The following is a 19,550-nucleotide window of genomic DNA, read 5'->3' as shown; positions in this document are numbered from 1 at the left end:
CGGTTTTGAGGGGTTTAATAGCTAGATCCAACATTAAAACACATATAAGCATACATATAAGCATGGAAATCATACAAGGCATACAAACACATATAGATCTACACTTTCACTTGTATTCCCCCCCACAAAAACTCATAAAAACAGAAAATAGGGGTATGAATCTCACCTTGGGGTGTTGGTTCGGTTTTTGCAAGGAAAATGGAAGGAAAAATGAAGTGTTTTTGGCCTTGGCTCCCTTTGGTGAAGATCTTGAGTTTTGAGATGATTCTAGGGTGTAAGATCACGATTTTTGTATAGATTAGGAAAGGATTTTAATAACAAAAGAATTTAAACCATAGATCCATGCATAATCTTACCTTAGATGATGATTTACTTGCAAAATCCTCTTGGAAAGTCCCTAAATTTCGAGATTTTTTTGGAGAGGGGAGGAAGGAGAGTTCTTGTGTGTTCTAGAGAGAAAGTTGAGATATTTTTGGTGTGTGTGGTGTTGCTCTCGGCCAAACAAGAAGAGAAGAGAGAAAAGAAGTGACTCTTGAAGTGATACATGCATGGAGGTATGTGATATGTGCCTAGAAATCCATTAGATAATAGTGAGGTGGCAACCAAAGTCAACCTCCCTTGGATTTGGGCCTTGGGCCGAGAATATGAAGGGGAAAGAGGAAAAATTTGGGCTTTTGCCCCTAAGCCCAACATTAGAGGTAGTTTAGGGTATTTATTGGACTTATAAAATAAAATTGTGATTTTTTTTATGCTTTATTAAGCTAGGTTAGGTTAAATTATGGATCAAACTTGTGTTTTATTTCCTTCTAGGTTCTACCTAGCCCAAAATATTGGAATAAACGAATGTGGGTCCAATTAGAGCCCAATTAGGGTCCTAAGCCCATGATAGTCTAATTGGAAGCTTATTGGTTCATTTGGATCCAATAAGGAAGTCTTAGTCCAAAATGGACTTAACCAAAACTTCTAGGGTCTCCAATTGTTTGATGACTATTTATAGTACTTGTATCTTGTATTTGATTAAAGTTTTTGATTCACATTAACTTGAATGTATAGATTACATAGCTTAAAATTCACAGTTGTGACATGAAACAAGCTCCGAGGGCCTGGTATGAAACGCTAACCAAGTTTTTAAAGATGTCCAAATTCAAACAAGGTTCGGTTGACCCAACCTTCTTTCGTAAGAAGGAAGGTAACCACCTTATGATTGTTCAAATTTATGTCGATGATATCATCTTTGGCTCAACGAATCCTAGCTTAACGGCTGAATTCAGAAAGCTGATGGAGACTAAATTTGAAATGAGCTTAATGGGTCCAATTAACTTTTTCCTTGGTTTAAATATTAGACAGGGATCAGAAGGCATCTTTATTAATCAGGAAGCTTACACGAAGACTCTCCTTGCAAAATTTGGCATGATGGGAGATTCAAAGGTTAAAGTTCCAATGGCGTTCAGCACCAAGCTCACTCCATCCTTGGATAAGCCAGCAGTTGATATTACGCTATATCGCCAGATGATCGGTTCTCTAATGTATCTCACTGCTAGCAGGCCTAATATAATGTTCTCTGTTTGTTACTGTGCTAGATTTCAGGCGAATCCACGTGAACCTCATATGCTTGCAGTGAAGAACATACTCTGATATCTCAAGCAAACTACCTCTTTAGGCCTATGGTATCCATCCAACTCAGGCTTCTTCGTTCAAGCCTACTCAGATGCAGACCTTGGAGGTTGTGGATTAGACAGAAAAAGCACCACGAATCAAACGTCATATCCTCCCCGCCAAGGAATGGTTCTTCTCCCTCTGAAGCATGACCAGGAGAAGGTGGTGGTGGTGAAGCTGGTGGTGCAGAAGTATGGGTAGGTTCGGGTTGGGTTGTTTCGAGTGTTAGAGTAGGTTCGGGTGCGTTTGTGTTTTCGGGTGCTGGAGTGGTTTCGGGTGCATCAGTATGAACCCCCGTATCAGATACGTTGGCTCTAACATCTGCAGTGGTTGTTGTGGTTGCTTCAGTAAATATGGGTGGTATTGGGATGGAAGTGGTTGGAATCTGTGTAGAGGGGTTTATGGGGGGAATGGAAGTAGGAATAGTTTTAGGTGGAGAGGAAATTGGAGAAGGAGGGATTTGAACTTCAGGGGTTGGAGATCGTGGTGGAGTGTTACCACGCTGAGAGCCTTTAGAAACTCCAGTAGGCCAAGCCTCCGGTTCTGGTGTGAAAGACAAAGGCAAGAAGATTGCTGAGGAGGATGAATATGAAGATAAAGAGACAATCGCTGATTTGTTGAAGCGAAAAAGTCGAGACAATGAGGCTGATATCAGTGCTCGTGTGGCGAGAGAGGCTAAAGAAGCAGAAAGAAAACAGAAGGAAGCCCACGACCTTCTTGAGAGTAGGAAAACTCTTTTTCCTGCCTGGACTCTCGAGAAGATGATAAAAGAAGCCATTGACACACCGAGTATCTTGTGGCTGGAACCTGTAATCTCTCTTGATTGTTCCAACATTTTCGACTCTCAGTTTGACATGCCACTGACCCGAAAGGCGTTCATCTTTCATGCCTTTTCCAACGTTGCAGAGTTCCCTCATCCTCATCCACAGGTTGATCGGTACTTAATCAATTTTTATCTGAAGGCTGCTCAACCTCAGTATCAGACTTGGAGCGCTCAGAAAATTGTCAACGTTCGGGTGTTGAAGCCGTATAGTGAAGGGAACTTCATCAACATTCGGTTCAAGGTACTTCGGGGATCTGCCAAAACCGAACATGCTCTTTCCCTTGCAGATCTTCCCAACCTTAATCCTCATGATTGGATTATCTTACACAACATCCTACTCACCAACGAAGTTGAATACGGCCCGATCATCGACCATTTCAAAAGGATGCTCGTGTGCTACATCATGGAAGTTGCACTGATGGATCAGGAGATTGCGAGTGTATTTAAGAAGAAACCAACCATATCTCCTGTTGGCTCTGCTAGTGATCTCAACCAAATGCAGATGGGTAAAATTGACTCGAGAAGGAATTCAGTCATGTTCACCAGGAACGAAGGACAGAAATGTCTTTTTGCCTTGGCTAACAAACACCTCTACACCACTGCTTGTTTGGAGCATGTTTTGGGGATCATCCACAGATGCAAGCAGAACTCAGCGGATGATGTCAAGTACTTTGATGACATGATTCAGTGGTACATTCGGTTCAGACAGACTATTCTCGCGCTAATCTCTCGTCTGTTTAATACTACGAAGAAAGTTCCCGCTGCTGGCCCAAGCAAGAAGAAGAAGTAGTCTCGCTCCAATTTGATGCAAAGGGGGACATTGTTGGGTCGTGTTTTGTATGTTGCGTCTTTTGGGCTCGATAGCTAGTCCGTTTTTGTATCTCCGGTATGGGCATGTCCATCCGTGAGTTTAGTAGGGTTTAATATAAATATAGGTGCTTGCATGCATCTTAGGTCAACGATAGTATAGATTGATCAGAGCATTATTCAGCAGTTGATTATCGTTCCTGTAACCCTAAATCCTCTACAGTGGAAGTTCTTAGTCCAGCTCTGCTGAGGATTGTTTGATTTAATCATTCGACACATTTTGATCCACTCTTGTCTTGTTTATTGTTTTATGTTCATCGCAATACCTGTTACAAAGATCTAATCGATCTTCACGTTAGTTTTATATCTTATCAATATTAAACCATATATTATATTTAATTTTATTCATGTGTAACTCGCGGATAGAAGTCTTTCAAGCAATTGAGATTATGCAGTTATAAATGATGTATATATTATCATATAATTCAAAATAATCAATATATATTATATCAATTTAGTATACAAATTAGTATATCAAATTTAACAAAAACGTTAATGCTATAGTTAAAAAAAACATATATTTGTAAAGACTTCAACTATATAGGTTCTTCTGCGCAACGCGTATAAAGGAAGCATTTTTTCTTTCACCACATTCATTTGAAACTCCCATGTATTTTTCATTTTACCACATTCATTTGAAACTCCCATGACTTTTCATTTTCTTTCTAATAATGATTATAAGTTGGTTACTAAGGTTAAATAAATATCAAACCGAATGTGTAATCATATATAAACTAAATTTCAATATTAAAAGAATATATTTACTTATACTTATAAAGTTATGTATTTTAACTTTTAACATATTATATTTAATTTATAAGTTTTAATATATTGTCATTTACAAACTACAACTTTTGAACAATTTATATAAAATACTTAAGTTATTAGTTTAAATATAACATTATAGGGTCAACTTAAATATAGATTTTAGTTTAACTTAAACAACCAAAGAATATTTTATAAATAGTTAAAAGTGATAAATTATACTGTCTTTGTAATAATAATAATAAGTTGGTTAATAAGGTTAAAAAATATCAAACCTAAAGTGTAATCATAAATAAAATAAATTTCAATATTAAAATAATATATTTACTTCTACTTATAAAGTTATGTTTTTAACTTTTAGCATATTATTCTAATTTATTAGATCTAATATGTTGTTGTATATAAACAATTATCAGTTTAAAGCTACAACTTTTGAACAATTTAGAAAAAATACTTAAATTATTAATTTAAATATAACATTACAGTATCAATTTAAATATAAATTTTAGTTCCACTTAAAAACCCAAAGAATATTTTTAGAATAGTTAAAAGTGATAAATTGTAGTGCTAAATGCAATAGCTAAATTGTAACCTTAATTTAACTAAAATATTTCCTAAATATATTTTTATAATGGTTAAAAGTTTTCAAATAAGTAGTTTAAAATAACTTACATTAACAATAGTTAAAAATAACTCTATATAAATAATTAGATTGTTACCTTTAAAATCAAAAAACAATGTTTGATGTTTTAACGAATTTTAATGATAGAAATTAAAGCGTTAAACAAATAAATTTTAAAAAAAAATTAATAACCATAACAACCACTATAAATAACATTAAATCATTTATTATATTTAATTTTATACATTAGTAACTTGTGGATAGAAGTCATTCGAACGATTGTGATTATGCAGTTATAATAGATGTATTTATTATCATATAATTTAAAATAATCAATATATTATATCAATTTAGCATACGAATTATTATATCAAATTTAACAACGAAGTTATTTTTATATTATATTATATGTATGTATATGTGTGTGTGTGTGTGTGTGTATATATATATATATATATATATATATATATTTGTAAATATTTCAACTATATAGGTGTTTCTACGCAACGCGCGGGCATTCGCCTAGTATACTTATAAAGTAATCATTTTTTCTTTCATCACATTCATTTGAATCTCTCATGTATTTTTCCTTTCACCACATTCATTTGAAACTCCCATGACTTTTCAATTTCTTTCTAATAATTGTTATAAATTTATTAATAATGTTAAATAAATATCAAACATAAAGTGTAATCATATACAAACTAAAATTCAGTATTAAAATAATATATTTACTTCTACTTATAAAGTTATGTTTTTTAACTTTTAACATGTTATACTTAATTTATTAATTTTAACATATTATGCTTAATTTATTAGTTTTAATATATTGTTTTAATAATTTGTATAAAATAATTAAATTATTAATTTAAATATAATATTATAGTGTCAAATTAAATATAAATTTTAGTTTAACTTAAACTACCCCAAAAAAAATTATAAATAGTTAAAAGTGATAAATTTTAGTGTCTTTATAATAATGATTACAAGTTGGTTAACAAGGTTAAACAAATATCAAACCTAAAGTGTAATCATAAATAAACTAAGTTTCAATTTTAAAATAATATCTTTACTTTTACTTGTAAAGTTATGTCTTTAATTTTTAACATGTTATATTTAATTTTTTGGATTTGAAATGTTGTTGTATGTAAACCATTATCATTTTAAAAGTACAACTTTTGAACAATTTTGACAAAATACTGAAATTGTTAATTTAAATATAACATTACAGTGTTAATTTAAATATAAATTTTAGTTCTACTTAAAGAATCAAAGAATATTTTGTAAATAGTTACAAGTGATAAATTATAGTGATAAATACAAAAATTAAATTGTGATCTCAATTTAAATAAAATAATTCCTAAAGATATTTTTATAATCGTTAAATTTTTCAAATTAGTAGCTTAAAATAACTTAAATTAACAATAGCTAAAAATAACTGTATATAAATGATTATATTGTTACCTTTAAAATCAAAAAACAATGTTTGATGTTTAAAATCATTATAATGATTATTCAAACGATTGAGATTATGTAGTTATAATATATATATATATATATATATATATATATATATATATATATATATATATATATATATATATATATATATATAATTCAAAATAATCAATATATTGTATCAATTTAGTATACAAATTATTATATCATATTTAACAAAAACGTTCTTGTTATATTTATAATATATATATATATATATATATATATATATATATATATATATATATATATTTGTAAAGACTTTAACTATATAAGTGTTTATGCACAACGTGCGGGTATTCGTCTAGTATACTTATAAAAGAAGCATTTTTTCTTTCACCACATTCATTTGAAACCCCATGACTTTTCAATTTCTTTCTAATAATAATTATAAGTTGGTTAATAAGGTTAAATAAATATTTAACCTAAAGTATAATCATATATAAACTAAATTTTAGTATTAAAATAATATATTTACTTCTAATTATAAAGTTATGTTTTTTAACCTTTAACATATTATACTTAATTTATTAGTTTTCATATATTGTTGGATGTAAACCAGTATCATTTTAAAGATACAATTTTGGAACAATTTGTATAAAATACTTAAATTATTAATTGAAATATAGCATTATAGGGTCAACTTAAATATAAATTTTAATTTAGCTTAAACAATCCAAAAATTATTTTGTAAATAGTTAAAAGTGATAAATTATAGTGTCCTAATAATGATTATAAGTTGGTTAATAAGGTTAAATAAATATCAAACTTAAAGTGTAATCGTAAATAAACTAAATTTCAATTTTAAATTAATATTTTTACTTCTACTTATATGGTTATGTCTTTAACTTTTAACATATTATACTTTATTTATTAGATTTAAAATGTTGTTGTATGTAACCATTATCAGTTTAAAACTATACGACTTTTGAATAGTTTTAACAAAATACTTAAATTGTTAATTTAAATATAACATTACAATGTCAACTTAAATATAAATTTCAGTTATACTTAAAAAATCAACGAATATTTTGTAAATAGTTAAAAGTGATAAATTATAGTGATAAATGCAAAAAATTAAATTGTAATCTCAATTTATCTAAAATATTTATTAAAGATATTTTTATAATCTTTAAATTTTTTGAATAAGTAGCTTAAAATAACTTACAATAATAATAGTTAAAAATTAATGTATATAAATGATTATATTGTTTCCCTTAAAATCAAAAAACAATGTTTGATGTTTGAAATAATTATAATGATAGAAATTAAAACATTAAACAAATAAATTTAAAAAATTAATTAACAATAACAACTATTAATAACATTAAGTCATATATTATATTTAATTTTATTCATGTGTAATTTACGGATAGAAGTCATTTAAACGATTATGATTATGCAGTTATAATAGATGTATATTATCATATAATTCAAAATAGTCAATATATTATATCAATTTAGTATACGAATTATTATATCAAATTTAACAACATTCTTGTTATATTTTAAAAAACATATATTTAAAAATAATCCAACAATATAAGTGTTTCTGTGCAACACACGGACATTCGTCTGGTGTTAAATATATAAACCAAGGCATTGCATTTTGTGTAGGGAGAAGGGAGATTTATACATCAATCAAAGAAATAGGAACTTTGAAAGTCATGAAAATGGTAGTTGCAAAACTGTTTTCTAGTTTCAAATTTGTTCGAGTTTTCAAAATTCTATTTTATCAAAAAAAAACATTACTTTGTTACACTTTATACCGAAACTAGCATTAACTTAATATCATAATATACAGTATACATCAATCTAAGAAAAGAAAATTACAAACTATCATGAAAGAGTTGGTTTCGAAACTGAAATTTTGAAACTCTTACCATATTCGTTTTCCAAGCTATTAGAGTTTCATCGCTGGAGAGAATCAAGAATTGAGTTGCGAGAAACTTTAGAAAAGGTTTTAAGATACCGAACACTAAAATCAATTCAAAGTTTCAAAACATTCCACTATTGTTTTTGAGCCTATTTAAGTACCTAACACTAAAATCAGATGAAACCTTTTAAGCGACTTATTTCTCATTAAACAAACAAAAAGAAGCCCTACTTGAGCGTTTAACTGAATTTATTTCGCATTACATTTTCTATCAAAACCATAAGTTTACAATCACCTTCATCAAAATCAACGTCTAACTCAAACCCAAATTAAGCAACCATGCTTAAACAATTGCAAATCAAATTCCAACCATAATGAAAATAGACATTCAATGGTTCGCTAGGTGGCTGACATATAAACTAGTGGGCCCAGGATAGCGTAATTACTGATATATATATATATATATATATATATATTCAAATAAAAATTAAATAAACTAAACCCACAATTCCCGGGTTTTGTTTTTTTAGGTAGGCAGATGAAAATGAAAATGAAAATGAAATGGCTATGGATTGCAAGTTGCAACAAGTTAAAAAAACATCAACAACCTCTGTTCAAACTATTTCATTCAACCCTATGCATGCATATTCATTCATTCATTCATTCATCCATCCATTCATTCATTCATTCATTCATTACAACCCCACAACAAAATAACATCTCATCATAATCAAACCACCAGGGGGCACTTTGTTTCCAACCTCCAACACCACATCATCACCTGCATAACCTCATATTAATAAATAAATAAAATTTAAAAAAAAAAAAAAAAAAAAAAAAAAAAAAAAAACATTTTACTTTTTATTTATAATAAATAAAATAAAAAACTCACCAAAGGCATTGAAAGACTCTGTTTTACTACTGCCATGACGGGTGTTTATAGCTTATCCTATCTCCATCCCAACCACCATCCGGCTCTTTCCGCTTCGATACGCCGCCAGTGCCGCCACCGGGACCGGAGTTGAGATCCAGACCGCCGCCACCACCACCACCACCGCCGCCGCCGCCCCACTTTCCGGGATTACTTGAACCGCCAGGTAGACTCATGAAGTAGGATGGGCGATACGGCATTGGAACCAGCTGTGTTTGTGTCGGGAAACAAATGGGGCCGGGGCCGGGGCCGGGGGCGGAGGTGGGCCCGCCAGCTGGCGATGAGTCCATGTAAGCGGTTGAAACGGGTGGAAACGAATTTGGTAAAGGGAAATTGGTTTCAAATGGGAAAGGTGAATATTGGAAAGGGACAACTGCAGGAGTTGATGACAAGACAGGGGACAACATTCTTTGTGAAGGAACATAACTCTGTTCCTGGATTGATGGAATTGTGATGGTGGTGGGGTAGGTGTTGTTTGGTGGAAACCAAGATGACATATTTACCCCTATGTCCATGTTATTATTCACTCTCATGTTCGGAACAGCTGGAAGAAACTGCATACCCTTTTTTGGAAATTGCACCGTTTCACCACCACTGGGGTTGATATTGATAGCCTCCTCCACGCCAGGTCCGTTGAGGTCAAACCCACGTGAAGAATTTGAATTTGACGGAAATACCCTTGGCGGCAATTGGACGGTTTCCGGTGGCTCTTGACATGCGTTTAGATCGAGATCGAGTCCGCCTCCGCTGTTTTCATGGGCGTTGTTTTGGCCGGAATCGTCGACTCCGATGTTGAGGTCGAAGTCGAAAAGAGGGCGGACCGGTTTAGCGGGACGGAATGCACTGGTGGCGGCTGAGCCTTTCCAGCCGAGCTCCGGTTTAGTTCTTGAAAGATTTTCGGAAGGGTAGAATGGTCCTTTTGCAGGGGCAGCTACCGTAATCAACGGAGACCGATTCCCATCAACAGGTGAATTGGAAGAAGGTAATGTGTGATTCTGATTCTGATTCTGATTCCCATCAACCTCTCCTTGGTTCCCGTCATCGCTAGGAACAACTTCGTTCAGATCAAAATCCAACTTTACCACCGTTTCCGTTTCCGCCACGGGCGTTGTGGCGGAAATGTTAACGGTGGAATCAGGATCGTCGGCTTCGTGTTTTCCAACGTTTTCATGGGAAACAGACGTCCCAGAATCCATTTCATTGTGGATTCCGGCCTTCTTGTCATCATCACGCTCTTCAAACTTTATTGCTAAATCAGCATCACCACAAGAAGTGGTAGTAGCTTGAGATTCCTGTAAATTTCTTGACCGATTATTCACCAGTTTCTTCTTCTCTTCATCATGCATATCTGAAGAAGACCAAGAAGCCGATTCTTCATTAACTTGTGTTTCAACTTTACAACTTTCCGGAAGAATCACATTCTTTTCCATCGTTTTATCATCACCATTCTTCTCTTCTACTTCCACCATTCCAGTCTTCACTTCAGGCTTCACAGCAACCGGAATCAACGATTCCGATTCCGACCCCACCCGTACCTCGCCTTTCCCAAATGTCGCGTCCTTACTATCTCCAGACACGTGGGGCCCGTTATCTTCGTCTTGAACTATTCGCCTCAGCTTAGCAACATTTGCAGAACAAGAATCTTCAGGTAAAGGAGGGGAACATGCCACGTCAGATCTTGAGATTTCACCAGCTGCCACGCTGGCAAGAAGATTCATTCCACCATCATCACCCATTGAAGGTGACACTGAGACACTAGCTTCAGAAAACTTAGCACAGCTTTCTACTAACGCGTTTATAGAGCTATAAGAAGGTTCATATAATTTCCCTGGTTTTGGAGTAACTCCAGATGAAGAACCACCATGTTCATCAGGTAACACAACAGTCACAGTTGCTGACTTGGCATCATCACAGCCCTCCATTCCATCTTTCCCATCTGTATCCATTTTTTCCACATTGCTCTGTAAAGAATCGTTTACAGTTTTTCCACTTGTCTTTTGATCTTGCTTCTCAGAAGGTGCCACAACACTTTGGTTGTTTCCATTATCTACAATGGACACATCAGACACATGTCCAGCTCCTTTCTCATTACCAAAATTCCGGATTTTTCCAAGATTACCCTTTTCATTTCCTGGAGTTGTGGAGCCATGGAAACCATTGCTTGAGTTCCTGCTATTGTAAACACTACCAGTCTTCCCATGATCACTAGAGCAAGATTGACTGTTGTTTGGAGAATGAGTGGTGCTTGAACTCCTACCTTCTTTAGTTCCAGACGAAGGCATGTCCGAGGATCCACCACCACCACCACCACCGCCACCGCCAGTTGCCGCCAGTTTATCAGCGGGAGATTTGGCGGCAGGTTCACCGGAATTATTATTATTATTATTAACTTTCGGTTGTTGTGGAGATTTTAAAGGGGAAGGTTGAGAGGTGGAAGTAGAACGTCTGTTTCCTAAATGAGAAACATCAGACATCATTGATTTACTTGGCCATGAGCCACCTCGACTTGTACTAGATTTTGTTTCAATCATTGTCATTTCAGCTTCCACACGTCTCTTCCATGTGCTGACTAGACTTCTTGCTTTCTTCTGAATCTCTGAATTTTTATGGCTTCTTAAATGATTCACAGATTTCCCAACATTACAAGTCTGTAAAGCATGAAGATTCACAGGTAACCTATCAAGGGCACGAAGTAGAGAAAAAAGAAAATCTTCAACAGATTTATCGTTTTCTTTTGGACTCCCATTCCCATCGCCGATTTTACCCTTGTGGATTTCTTGAAGCCATTCATCCAAAACTGACAAACCCCTTAATTGAACAAACCGAGTTAAATAATCAAATCTTTCAGTAACTGATATGACATCAACAAGCATTGTTCGGGAAGATAAGTCGAGTTTTTTGTCGGTGTTTTCGGGTCTCATGAGTTGGATTAGTTTTTCAACTCCTTGGAAATCCATCAATCCTCCTTTATCAGTGATTTTGGAAATTTCGGTTTTTATTATGTGTTCAGGTCTAAGTTGACCAGAATCTGCATCGTCTACTTTGGATTTGTGGACCCCGTGATCTCTCTTTTTACTTTTAGCATGTGATGAAATGGAGGATGAACTATTTTGTACATTATCTGAACTAGGTTTTAGCTGTGAACCATTCAAGGGTTTTGGAGAACGCCCTCCAGTTTGTGTTTGTAGTGCTCCATACATTTCTACACGTGTCTTATCTAATAACTTGTCTACTTCTTGTTGTCTTTCCTGTGTCAAACAAGACTAAATATCCAATCAAGATATAACTTTCAGAAACAAAACTATGAAATGAAAAGAGAGAAGAAGATGATTATACTTACGTTAATGTAGTCTTGATCAGTTAACCACCATAAACACTTGCTCTCAATATCATACACTCGTCTGCACACAAATGAGGATATCCCTGAAGGAAGTTCAAGATTTTTAGGAAGGAATGCGACTTTACACGGATGGAGTAATGATGCAGCAGGTATTTCATCCTTGTGAAAGGAATAGAAGATTTCGTTTGGTGCTGCTTCTAATGAAGCACCCTCTTTGAGTTTTATGTCTGCAGGTCGATAAAGCCAGTTCACACTTAAAGTTAGGTTGTTTTCTTTTCCTACTTTTAACTTACGGATTAGTCCAACAAAAGGAAGGGAGTTGTGGGATGGCTTGAAGAGAGCACAGTCACCAACATGAATCGTTCGACCATCCTGCAAGAAATGAACCAGATTAAACCAATGGAAGTTGCTTTTGTATCAAGAAGAAGATAAACATATAGAGGGAAAACATTTAACAAGATATAGTTTCGATAATGACTGAAATCTATCATGCACAAACAGAAAAGGAAGTGGATTGACACTCAAACAAGAACTTAAAGTGAGTAATAAATATCCCACCTCTAACAAGAACTATCTTGATAAGCAAACAGCAAGTGTGGTATAACAATAGGTGGTGATCCATTGAACTAATTAAATTCACTGATAACCCCAATCGCAAAAAGAAATTTCATTTTATGAATTGACTAGCCTGTAAATTTGAATCAAGAAGAGAAAGGTTGATTTTAACAGTATAGATGCATAAGAACGAGACTGTACATACATATCACGAATTGTCGTTCAAAGCAATTCATTGAAAAAAATAGCATTCAGATATAGAGCTAACTTACAAGAGCACTGAAGCAGGTAAACTAATCAAAATTGATATATAAATATACATACAAGTAATGGATATGGGTATATAAACGGAATAAAAAATTATATATACTTTGGAGAAAGAGTTAGTGTCAATCAATACGAAGGAATTGGAAGGAGCAGCTACAGATGGCTTGGAGGAAGATGGGACCGGCCACATGTGCCGCCGGTGGAACCACAGCTCACCTTCCCACCGCCCATACATAATAGCCTTCTTCCATCATCATAATCCAAGATATCGCTTTTCTTTATAATCAAATCTTGTTGCTCGTACCGCGCGACGAGAACCATGAATTACCGGAGCCAATTTTGTGATCCCCTTTTCTAATTTCTATTTAATCAGAAACCCTAGGTGGTTGAAACGATTGATCATGGGATATAGTAGGCACTTCGACACCTCCAGATCGGCTATAGAACAAGAGAAACACCGGAATACATAAGCTTAAACGATCGAGAAGTAATCGACGGGTATGGATTTGAATTAGGGCTATGTGTGTTTGAAACGATTTCGTCGACCAACAATTCGGATAATAGTATAGATCTGTGTATGAGGTAGGAGTGAATTGGCGAAACGGTGAGATTTCTGAACGGATTTTGAGCCGGCGAAGATTTAACGGGAGAGAGAAATCGAAGAGCGAGCGAACAAGCGAGAAGGGGAAAGACGAAAATCGAGAGAGAGAAAGAGAAAGAGAAAGAGAGAGAAAGAGAGAAAAAGAGACGGGTGTGGGGTGGTGATGCTACGCGAAACGGCGAAGGCCTGGTCGGGAGGTGAAGTGTTGACCATTGTCAAGGCCTTTTTATAAGCATAAAACGGCACCGTTTCACAACGTATGAGTAAATTACAAAAATGATCCCATGGTATAGTGGAAATTACCATTTCTTTTTTATTATTTACTAAAAAAAATTAACTAAATTTTTATAGTAAAATTTAAAATTATTAATCAATTATTTTAAATAAATTATTAATTAAGAGATATTTTTTAGTTATATAAAATTATAATCGTTGAATTAAAAAAATTACATCATCTTATAATATGTATTAATTTTATTTTAACTTGTATTCTAATGTTATTAATCTAATATAATTAGAGTGAAATTTTTAAAATTTGAAATTTAAAATAGAGAATTATTAGGTTGACAGGTGACATGGTATTAATTAGGAAACCTAATAGGGGTACATGGCAAAAAAGAGAATAAAGATATTCTTTTATTAGAATGTGGAGATTTGCAATAATAACAGCCAAAAAACATATGTTATATATTAATAATTTATAAATTTATAAAGCTTTTTATTTACCAAATAAATGGTTTTTTAGGTTAATGATACATAACAGTTTATGACAAAATGAGAGTAAATCTATTCTTTTATTAGAATATGAAGATTTGCAATAATAACAGTAAAAAGAATATATATTATATATTAATAATTTATATTTTATAAAGCTTTTTATTTACCAAATAAATTGTTTACATAAAAGTTGTGTTTTACTAAATACTTTTATGATTTTAATGTTTGAAATAATTAACCTAAATATTTGATAACTAGTATTTAACTCATTGTGTGCATTATCATAGAGAAGTAGTTTGTAATTAATAACAACAAAAAATATAAAACAAAATTATGTAAAGACCAAAACTATAATTTTATTATAAGAGGTAGCTTATTTGTAATTTGTATATAGAATATGATCTATAAATGTCAAAAGTTATATAGAGCCCGCAAAAATCGACCTAATCCAAACCCAACCCAAAATTAGCGGGTTAGATTGTGATTTTTTCAATTCATTTAAGTTAAGTGGGTTAACTCGCTTAACTCATTTAATTAAATAGGTTGTGTTTGGTAGAAAAATATTAACACATTTTCAACCCGCCAACCCATCTAAGTTTAATATATATTTAATTTAATAATTATTTGAATATTATCATAAATTAATCAAAGTATTAATTTATAAATTATAATATTAAATTATTTTTTATGTTTTAAAGAAACGCAATCATAATTCTCATCATTTTTCTTAGCACTGACAATATTAGTCGTTTTCCAAAATTACTCTGAAATTAAATATTTTTAATGTTATTTGAACAATTTATATGTATTTGTGAATTAGAATTGTGCTTTTATCATATTTTCAAACCTTATTTACGTTTAGAACTAATTTAAGTGGTATAATCTTTAGTTAATTAATTTATTTATTTTTTCTTTTAAATGGGTTAACCCAAGTTTAACTGGTTTATGTAGTAGGTTGGATCGAGAACTACATAAACAAGTTAACCCAGTGACAACCCATTTATCTAAAAGGTTGTGTTGTATTGGAAATATGAACTCATTTAAATAAGTAGGTTATGTTTGGGTTGAACACTTCAACCCAATTAATAAATGGGTTAAACCTAAACTCAACCCAGGTCGACCCATTGTCAGCTCTAAGTTCACATATAGCACAGTGGCGATAACATAAAAGTATCAAAACAAAGTTTCAATCGTATGAAGGAAGGGGGCGAAAATAAGGTTTGAAACTATGTCTTAAGGAAACTAACTAAAATAAAAACAATAAAAAAATATGCAACAAACCAAAAACATAACTTTAAAAGGTAGTAAGAGTGTAACATCCTAAAAATAGTAAGTGAAAATGTCATTTTTAAATAAATCAAAACATTCATTCATTGCTTCCTAAAAGGCAATCAGTGTATCAAAAGTGTTTCAAATAACATCAAATTAATACTAAAGTCATGAGTGCGGAAATTATAGTGGATGTGATGCAATCATGTCGGGGCCTTCCCTTTGGAACCAGATGTACCTAAAACATTTAAACATAAACTGTAAGCACAAAGTTTAGTGAGTCCCCCAAAATATCACATATCATACATAACATAATGGGTCTATTTCAACCCCAAGTGAATGATATGGGCCAAATCATAGTCTCGCAATCACATCCTGCCATGGGCCAAATCATGGTCTTTACTTGCAATGTCAAGGGTCAAATCCCGGTCTTACCTACAAGTTTTAGGGGCCAGATCCTGGTCTTTCATGCAAATATCAGAAACACGACTAGCATCATACATAGTATAGTGAAAAGACTCACATGATCAAAGAGTTGAAGTCTGTTATTCGAAGACCCACATAATCAGCTACACGAACCTCGTAAACCAATCACAAGTTAAACCTCAAACTATAACTCAAAATCTCTACAAGTTTAACAAAAAGTTAACCTGGTCAAAAAGTCAACGGTCAACCATCAAAGTCAACACTTGGTAAAAAAGTGTGTCTTGCACTTAAGAAGCGCCCTATGCTTTGCTAGAAGACAAAATAATTGGCCTTAATGCTTAAAACAGACGCGTCTGAGATAAATCAGAAAGCACCCCATGCACCGGAAAAGTGCACTGCACTTTGCCTTAATTTAAAGGGTAAAGTGACTTAATCCATTAAATCAATACCCCAAAATCCATATCTGAACTCCCATGAGATCTAAATGGATAAAGTTTCCAACTTTATCCATTAAGCCTTTCCAAAACAAACAAGATCTACACTTTTAGTCTCATAAAGTCCAATAATGCCTCTTTCTTGTCTCAATCTAATAAGTCCAAGTCTTCCACTTTCATATAAGATTCAACATGATGTATAAATGGATAAAGTTTCCAAATTTATCCATTATAAGGCCACAAACTTCCAAGATCTAAGCTTTTTGCACTCAAAATGGCCTAAAGCATCACCAAGGCTTGCATGGCTTGAAGAGAGGGTTAAAGGTCCTTACTTTATCAACTCATAAGGTCCTATAAACATTATAGAGTGCATAAAAGGTGTTAAGTCCATCTAGTACCATCACCCCACATCAAAAGGAAAATAAGGCATAAAAAGGCATAAGCCAAGATCTAACAAACTAAAGATAAAGATTGAAGCTTTTTAATCACAATGAAATGGAGTAACTTTGATAGATCCAACCTTGAGCCCTTCACCAAAGTACCTTGCAAAAACCTTGATCTTCAAGATTCACACCAAAGTATGAGAAAATAAGCCTCCAAAAGTGGTTTCAAGCTCAAAATGAGAGAAGAGAGTCTAGGGATTCACTTGCCATTGTTCTAGAGGTAATGAAGGCCGAGAAATGGAAAACCCTATAGGTTAATGGCCTTTAAATACCCTCAAAAACCCTAAAACCACGCAGCCCACCGGGCAAGAAGCGCCCCACGCTTTTTAGGGGCACCCCACACTCCTGCTGAAATCCAAATTTCAGCTTTCAACTTCAAACAATCATAACTTTTTCGTTCTAACTCCTTTTTCGGTGATATTTATATACACACGAAGGTATTGACAAGCCCCACAATTCTAACCAACAAAATTTGACAAATCATTTATAAGTTAATTTATTAACTAATGCTAAGAGTCTAGAATATCACCTTTTTCCCATTTTACCCCCTTTTTGGCTCCAAAACACAATTCAAGGGCTTAACTCACTTAACCAACATTATCAATCATTTAAAAAGGTCTAAACTTTATACCCTTGAAGCCTAAGACCTTTACATGAGTAAATTACGGTTTTCTATCCCGAAATAAGAAACATTTAGAAATGGGGTGTTACTATTGGATAAGGTGTCTAAGTCCATAACTATATTTGAGATGTACTTGACCCGACCTGGCATGGTCCATTTGGGTTGCACTTCACTCGAACAATTTATATGGATAATCTTTTGAGAATAGTATAAGTTATGATTTATTAATATATTATAAGTTCTAATATATTAATATGAAATCATATTATTTAATTAGTATTGATCTAAAATTAATTTAGAATTAATTTAGTGATCAAAAGGGTGACTAATTAAATATGGACTCTTGTATTTATATAGTGTGGGCTAATGCTTATTTAGAATGGGCTAGGCTTGCATGGTAAGTCCATGGAGCTTTAACCCATGGATCTTATGGAAATGAAAGGTCATGGGTAATAGGGTTTACATGGATCTAACCCTAATCCACCACATTATATAAAGGAGTCCTTAGCACTTGTGTAACGCTCTGTTCTGAATTGACTCCTAATCTGAGGTGGTGGCTCGAAGGTCAGTCATTATAAGGATTATGGTTCTTGGGAAGGTAATATCTAGCCCTTTTGGGTGCGGGTTATGTATTAGAAGCGATCCGGATATTTGGTTTGTGTTTTGGAGCCTAGGGGTATTTCGGTAAAATGGCAGTCCGGGCTTTTGTGGAAAATGGACTTTTGTACAAAAGGTATTTAGGAAGATATGAGTCAGTAGAAGTGTTGGGCTTCTCATTACCTTTCCATGGATATAAGGATCGTCGAAAACGGATTTATAACGAAGAAGTTATGGCCTTCGGAAGTTTAGTAGTTTCAGGCTTAACCGAGTACGTTGGGCGTACACAAGGAGTATGGTGGGCGTACTAGTGAAGAAGGCAGTACGCTGGGCATACTTTTGGAGTACGTTGGGTGTACTGACCAGGAGGATCGCGAATGTTCCTATAACATCTGGATTTTTCAGGTATTATATTTTATTCTTTATTTCTGGAAGTTGTGAAGAGACTCGGCAAGTTGGTGTTTAAACTCGCCGAGTATGGTCGCGGATTCGTATCCGAGTTCACAGCTGGACTCAACGAGTTTATGAGTGGACTCAGCGAGTCCACGCTGTTTAATGAAACCTTAATTTCCAGGGTTTGAGACCTATTTAAAGGCCTTTAGGGCCGTCATTTGCGGCCACCAAACCCCATAGAGAAACCCTAAGAGATCTAGAGCGTTTGTGAGGAAGGAGAGGCCATTCTTGATCCTTTTGTTGGTGTTTTTGCAAGAAGGAGGTGACTAAGGCAAGAGGAGGCTGAAGGAGGTGCGATTTTGGTGATTTTTGAGTTCTTAGAGACCATATTGAGGTATTTTGCTCGGACCTTATTCAGTTTTGGTGTTGATTCTTAGTGTTAGGGTTTTCTAACCCTTTTAGAGGTTGGATAAGTGGAGCATTTGGTCCCTTCTCGAGTCCATGTCTTAGATCTAGACCCAAATAGGTCCAGAGACCTTAACCCTTGGAGCTTTATGAGTCATTTTGGGAGCCATGAACTTGGGATGTCATTTTTGGGGCTAAATCACCAAGTTAGACCATTTAGATGTTATATGAGTGTCAAGGTCTGAACTTTACATGATTGTCATGCTTGGGAAGGCCAGATCTATGAATGTATGGAACAGATCTGACCTCAGGAGGCCTATGGAGTTTGTACATGGCATGAACTCGCCGAGTCCGAAGAACAGACTCGGCGAGTAGGATGAGGGTTTCCCGTAAATCACTAAGTGAGTAGACTTGCCGACTTAGAGAATAACTCGGTGAGTTAGG

General features: G+C 33.9%; 1 protein-coding gene across 2 annotated transcripts; it reads right to left on the bottom strand.

Moving 5' to 3' along the window:
• Positions 1 to 8,651: 8,651 nt before the first annotated feature.
• LOC145093403 (uncharacterized) lies at positions 8,652 to 13,991 on the bottom strand. Of its 2 annotated transcripts, none has more exons than XM_079031522.1 (4): positions 13,303 to 13,991; positions 12,378 to 12,749; positions 8,999 to 12,300; positions 8,652 to 8,887 (listed from the first exon to the last, which is right to left on the bottom strand). In XM_079031522.1, exons 1-3 carry the CDS (start codon positions 13,432 to 13,434, stop codon positions 9,025 to 9,027), a joined length of 3,780 nt encoding a protein of 1,259 aa, XP_078887648.1. In that variant the 5' UTR covers positions 13,435 to 13,991; the 3' UTR covers positions 8,652 to 8,887; positions 8,999 to 9,024. The 2 variants fall into 2 exon arrangements, with proteins under 2 accessions (XP_078887648.1, XP_078887649.1); XM_079031523.1 differs by having other exon boundaries at positions 8,999 to 12,285.
• Positions 13,992 to 19,550: the final 5,559 nt, after the last annotated feature.

The sequence above is a fragment of the Lactuca serriola genome, chromosome 3 (genome assembly GCF_051521515.1).
Source record: "Lactuca serriola cultivar US96UC23 chromosome 3, Lser_US96UC23_V15, whole genome shotgun sequence".
NCBI classification, from domain to species: domain Eukaryota; kingdom Viridiplantae; phylum Streptophyta; class Magnoliopsida; order Asterales; family Asteraceae; genus Lactuca; species Lactuca serriola.
This window is presented reverse-complemented; position numbering and strand designations above follow the sequence as displayed.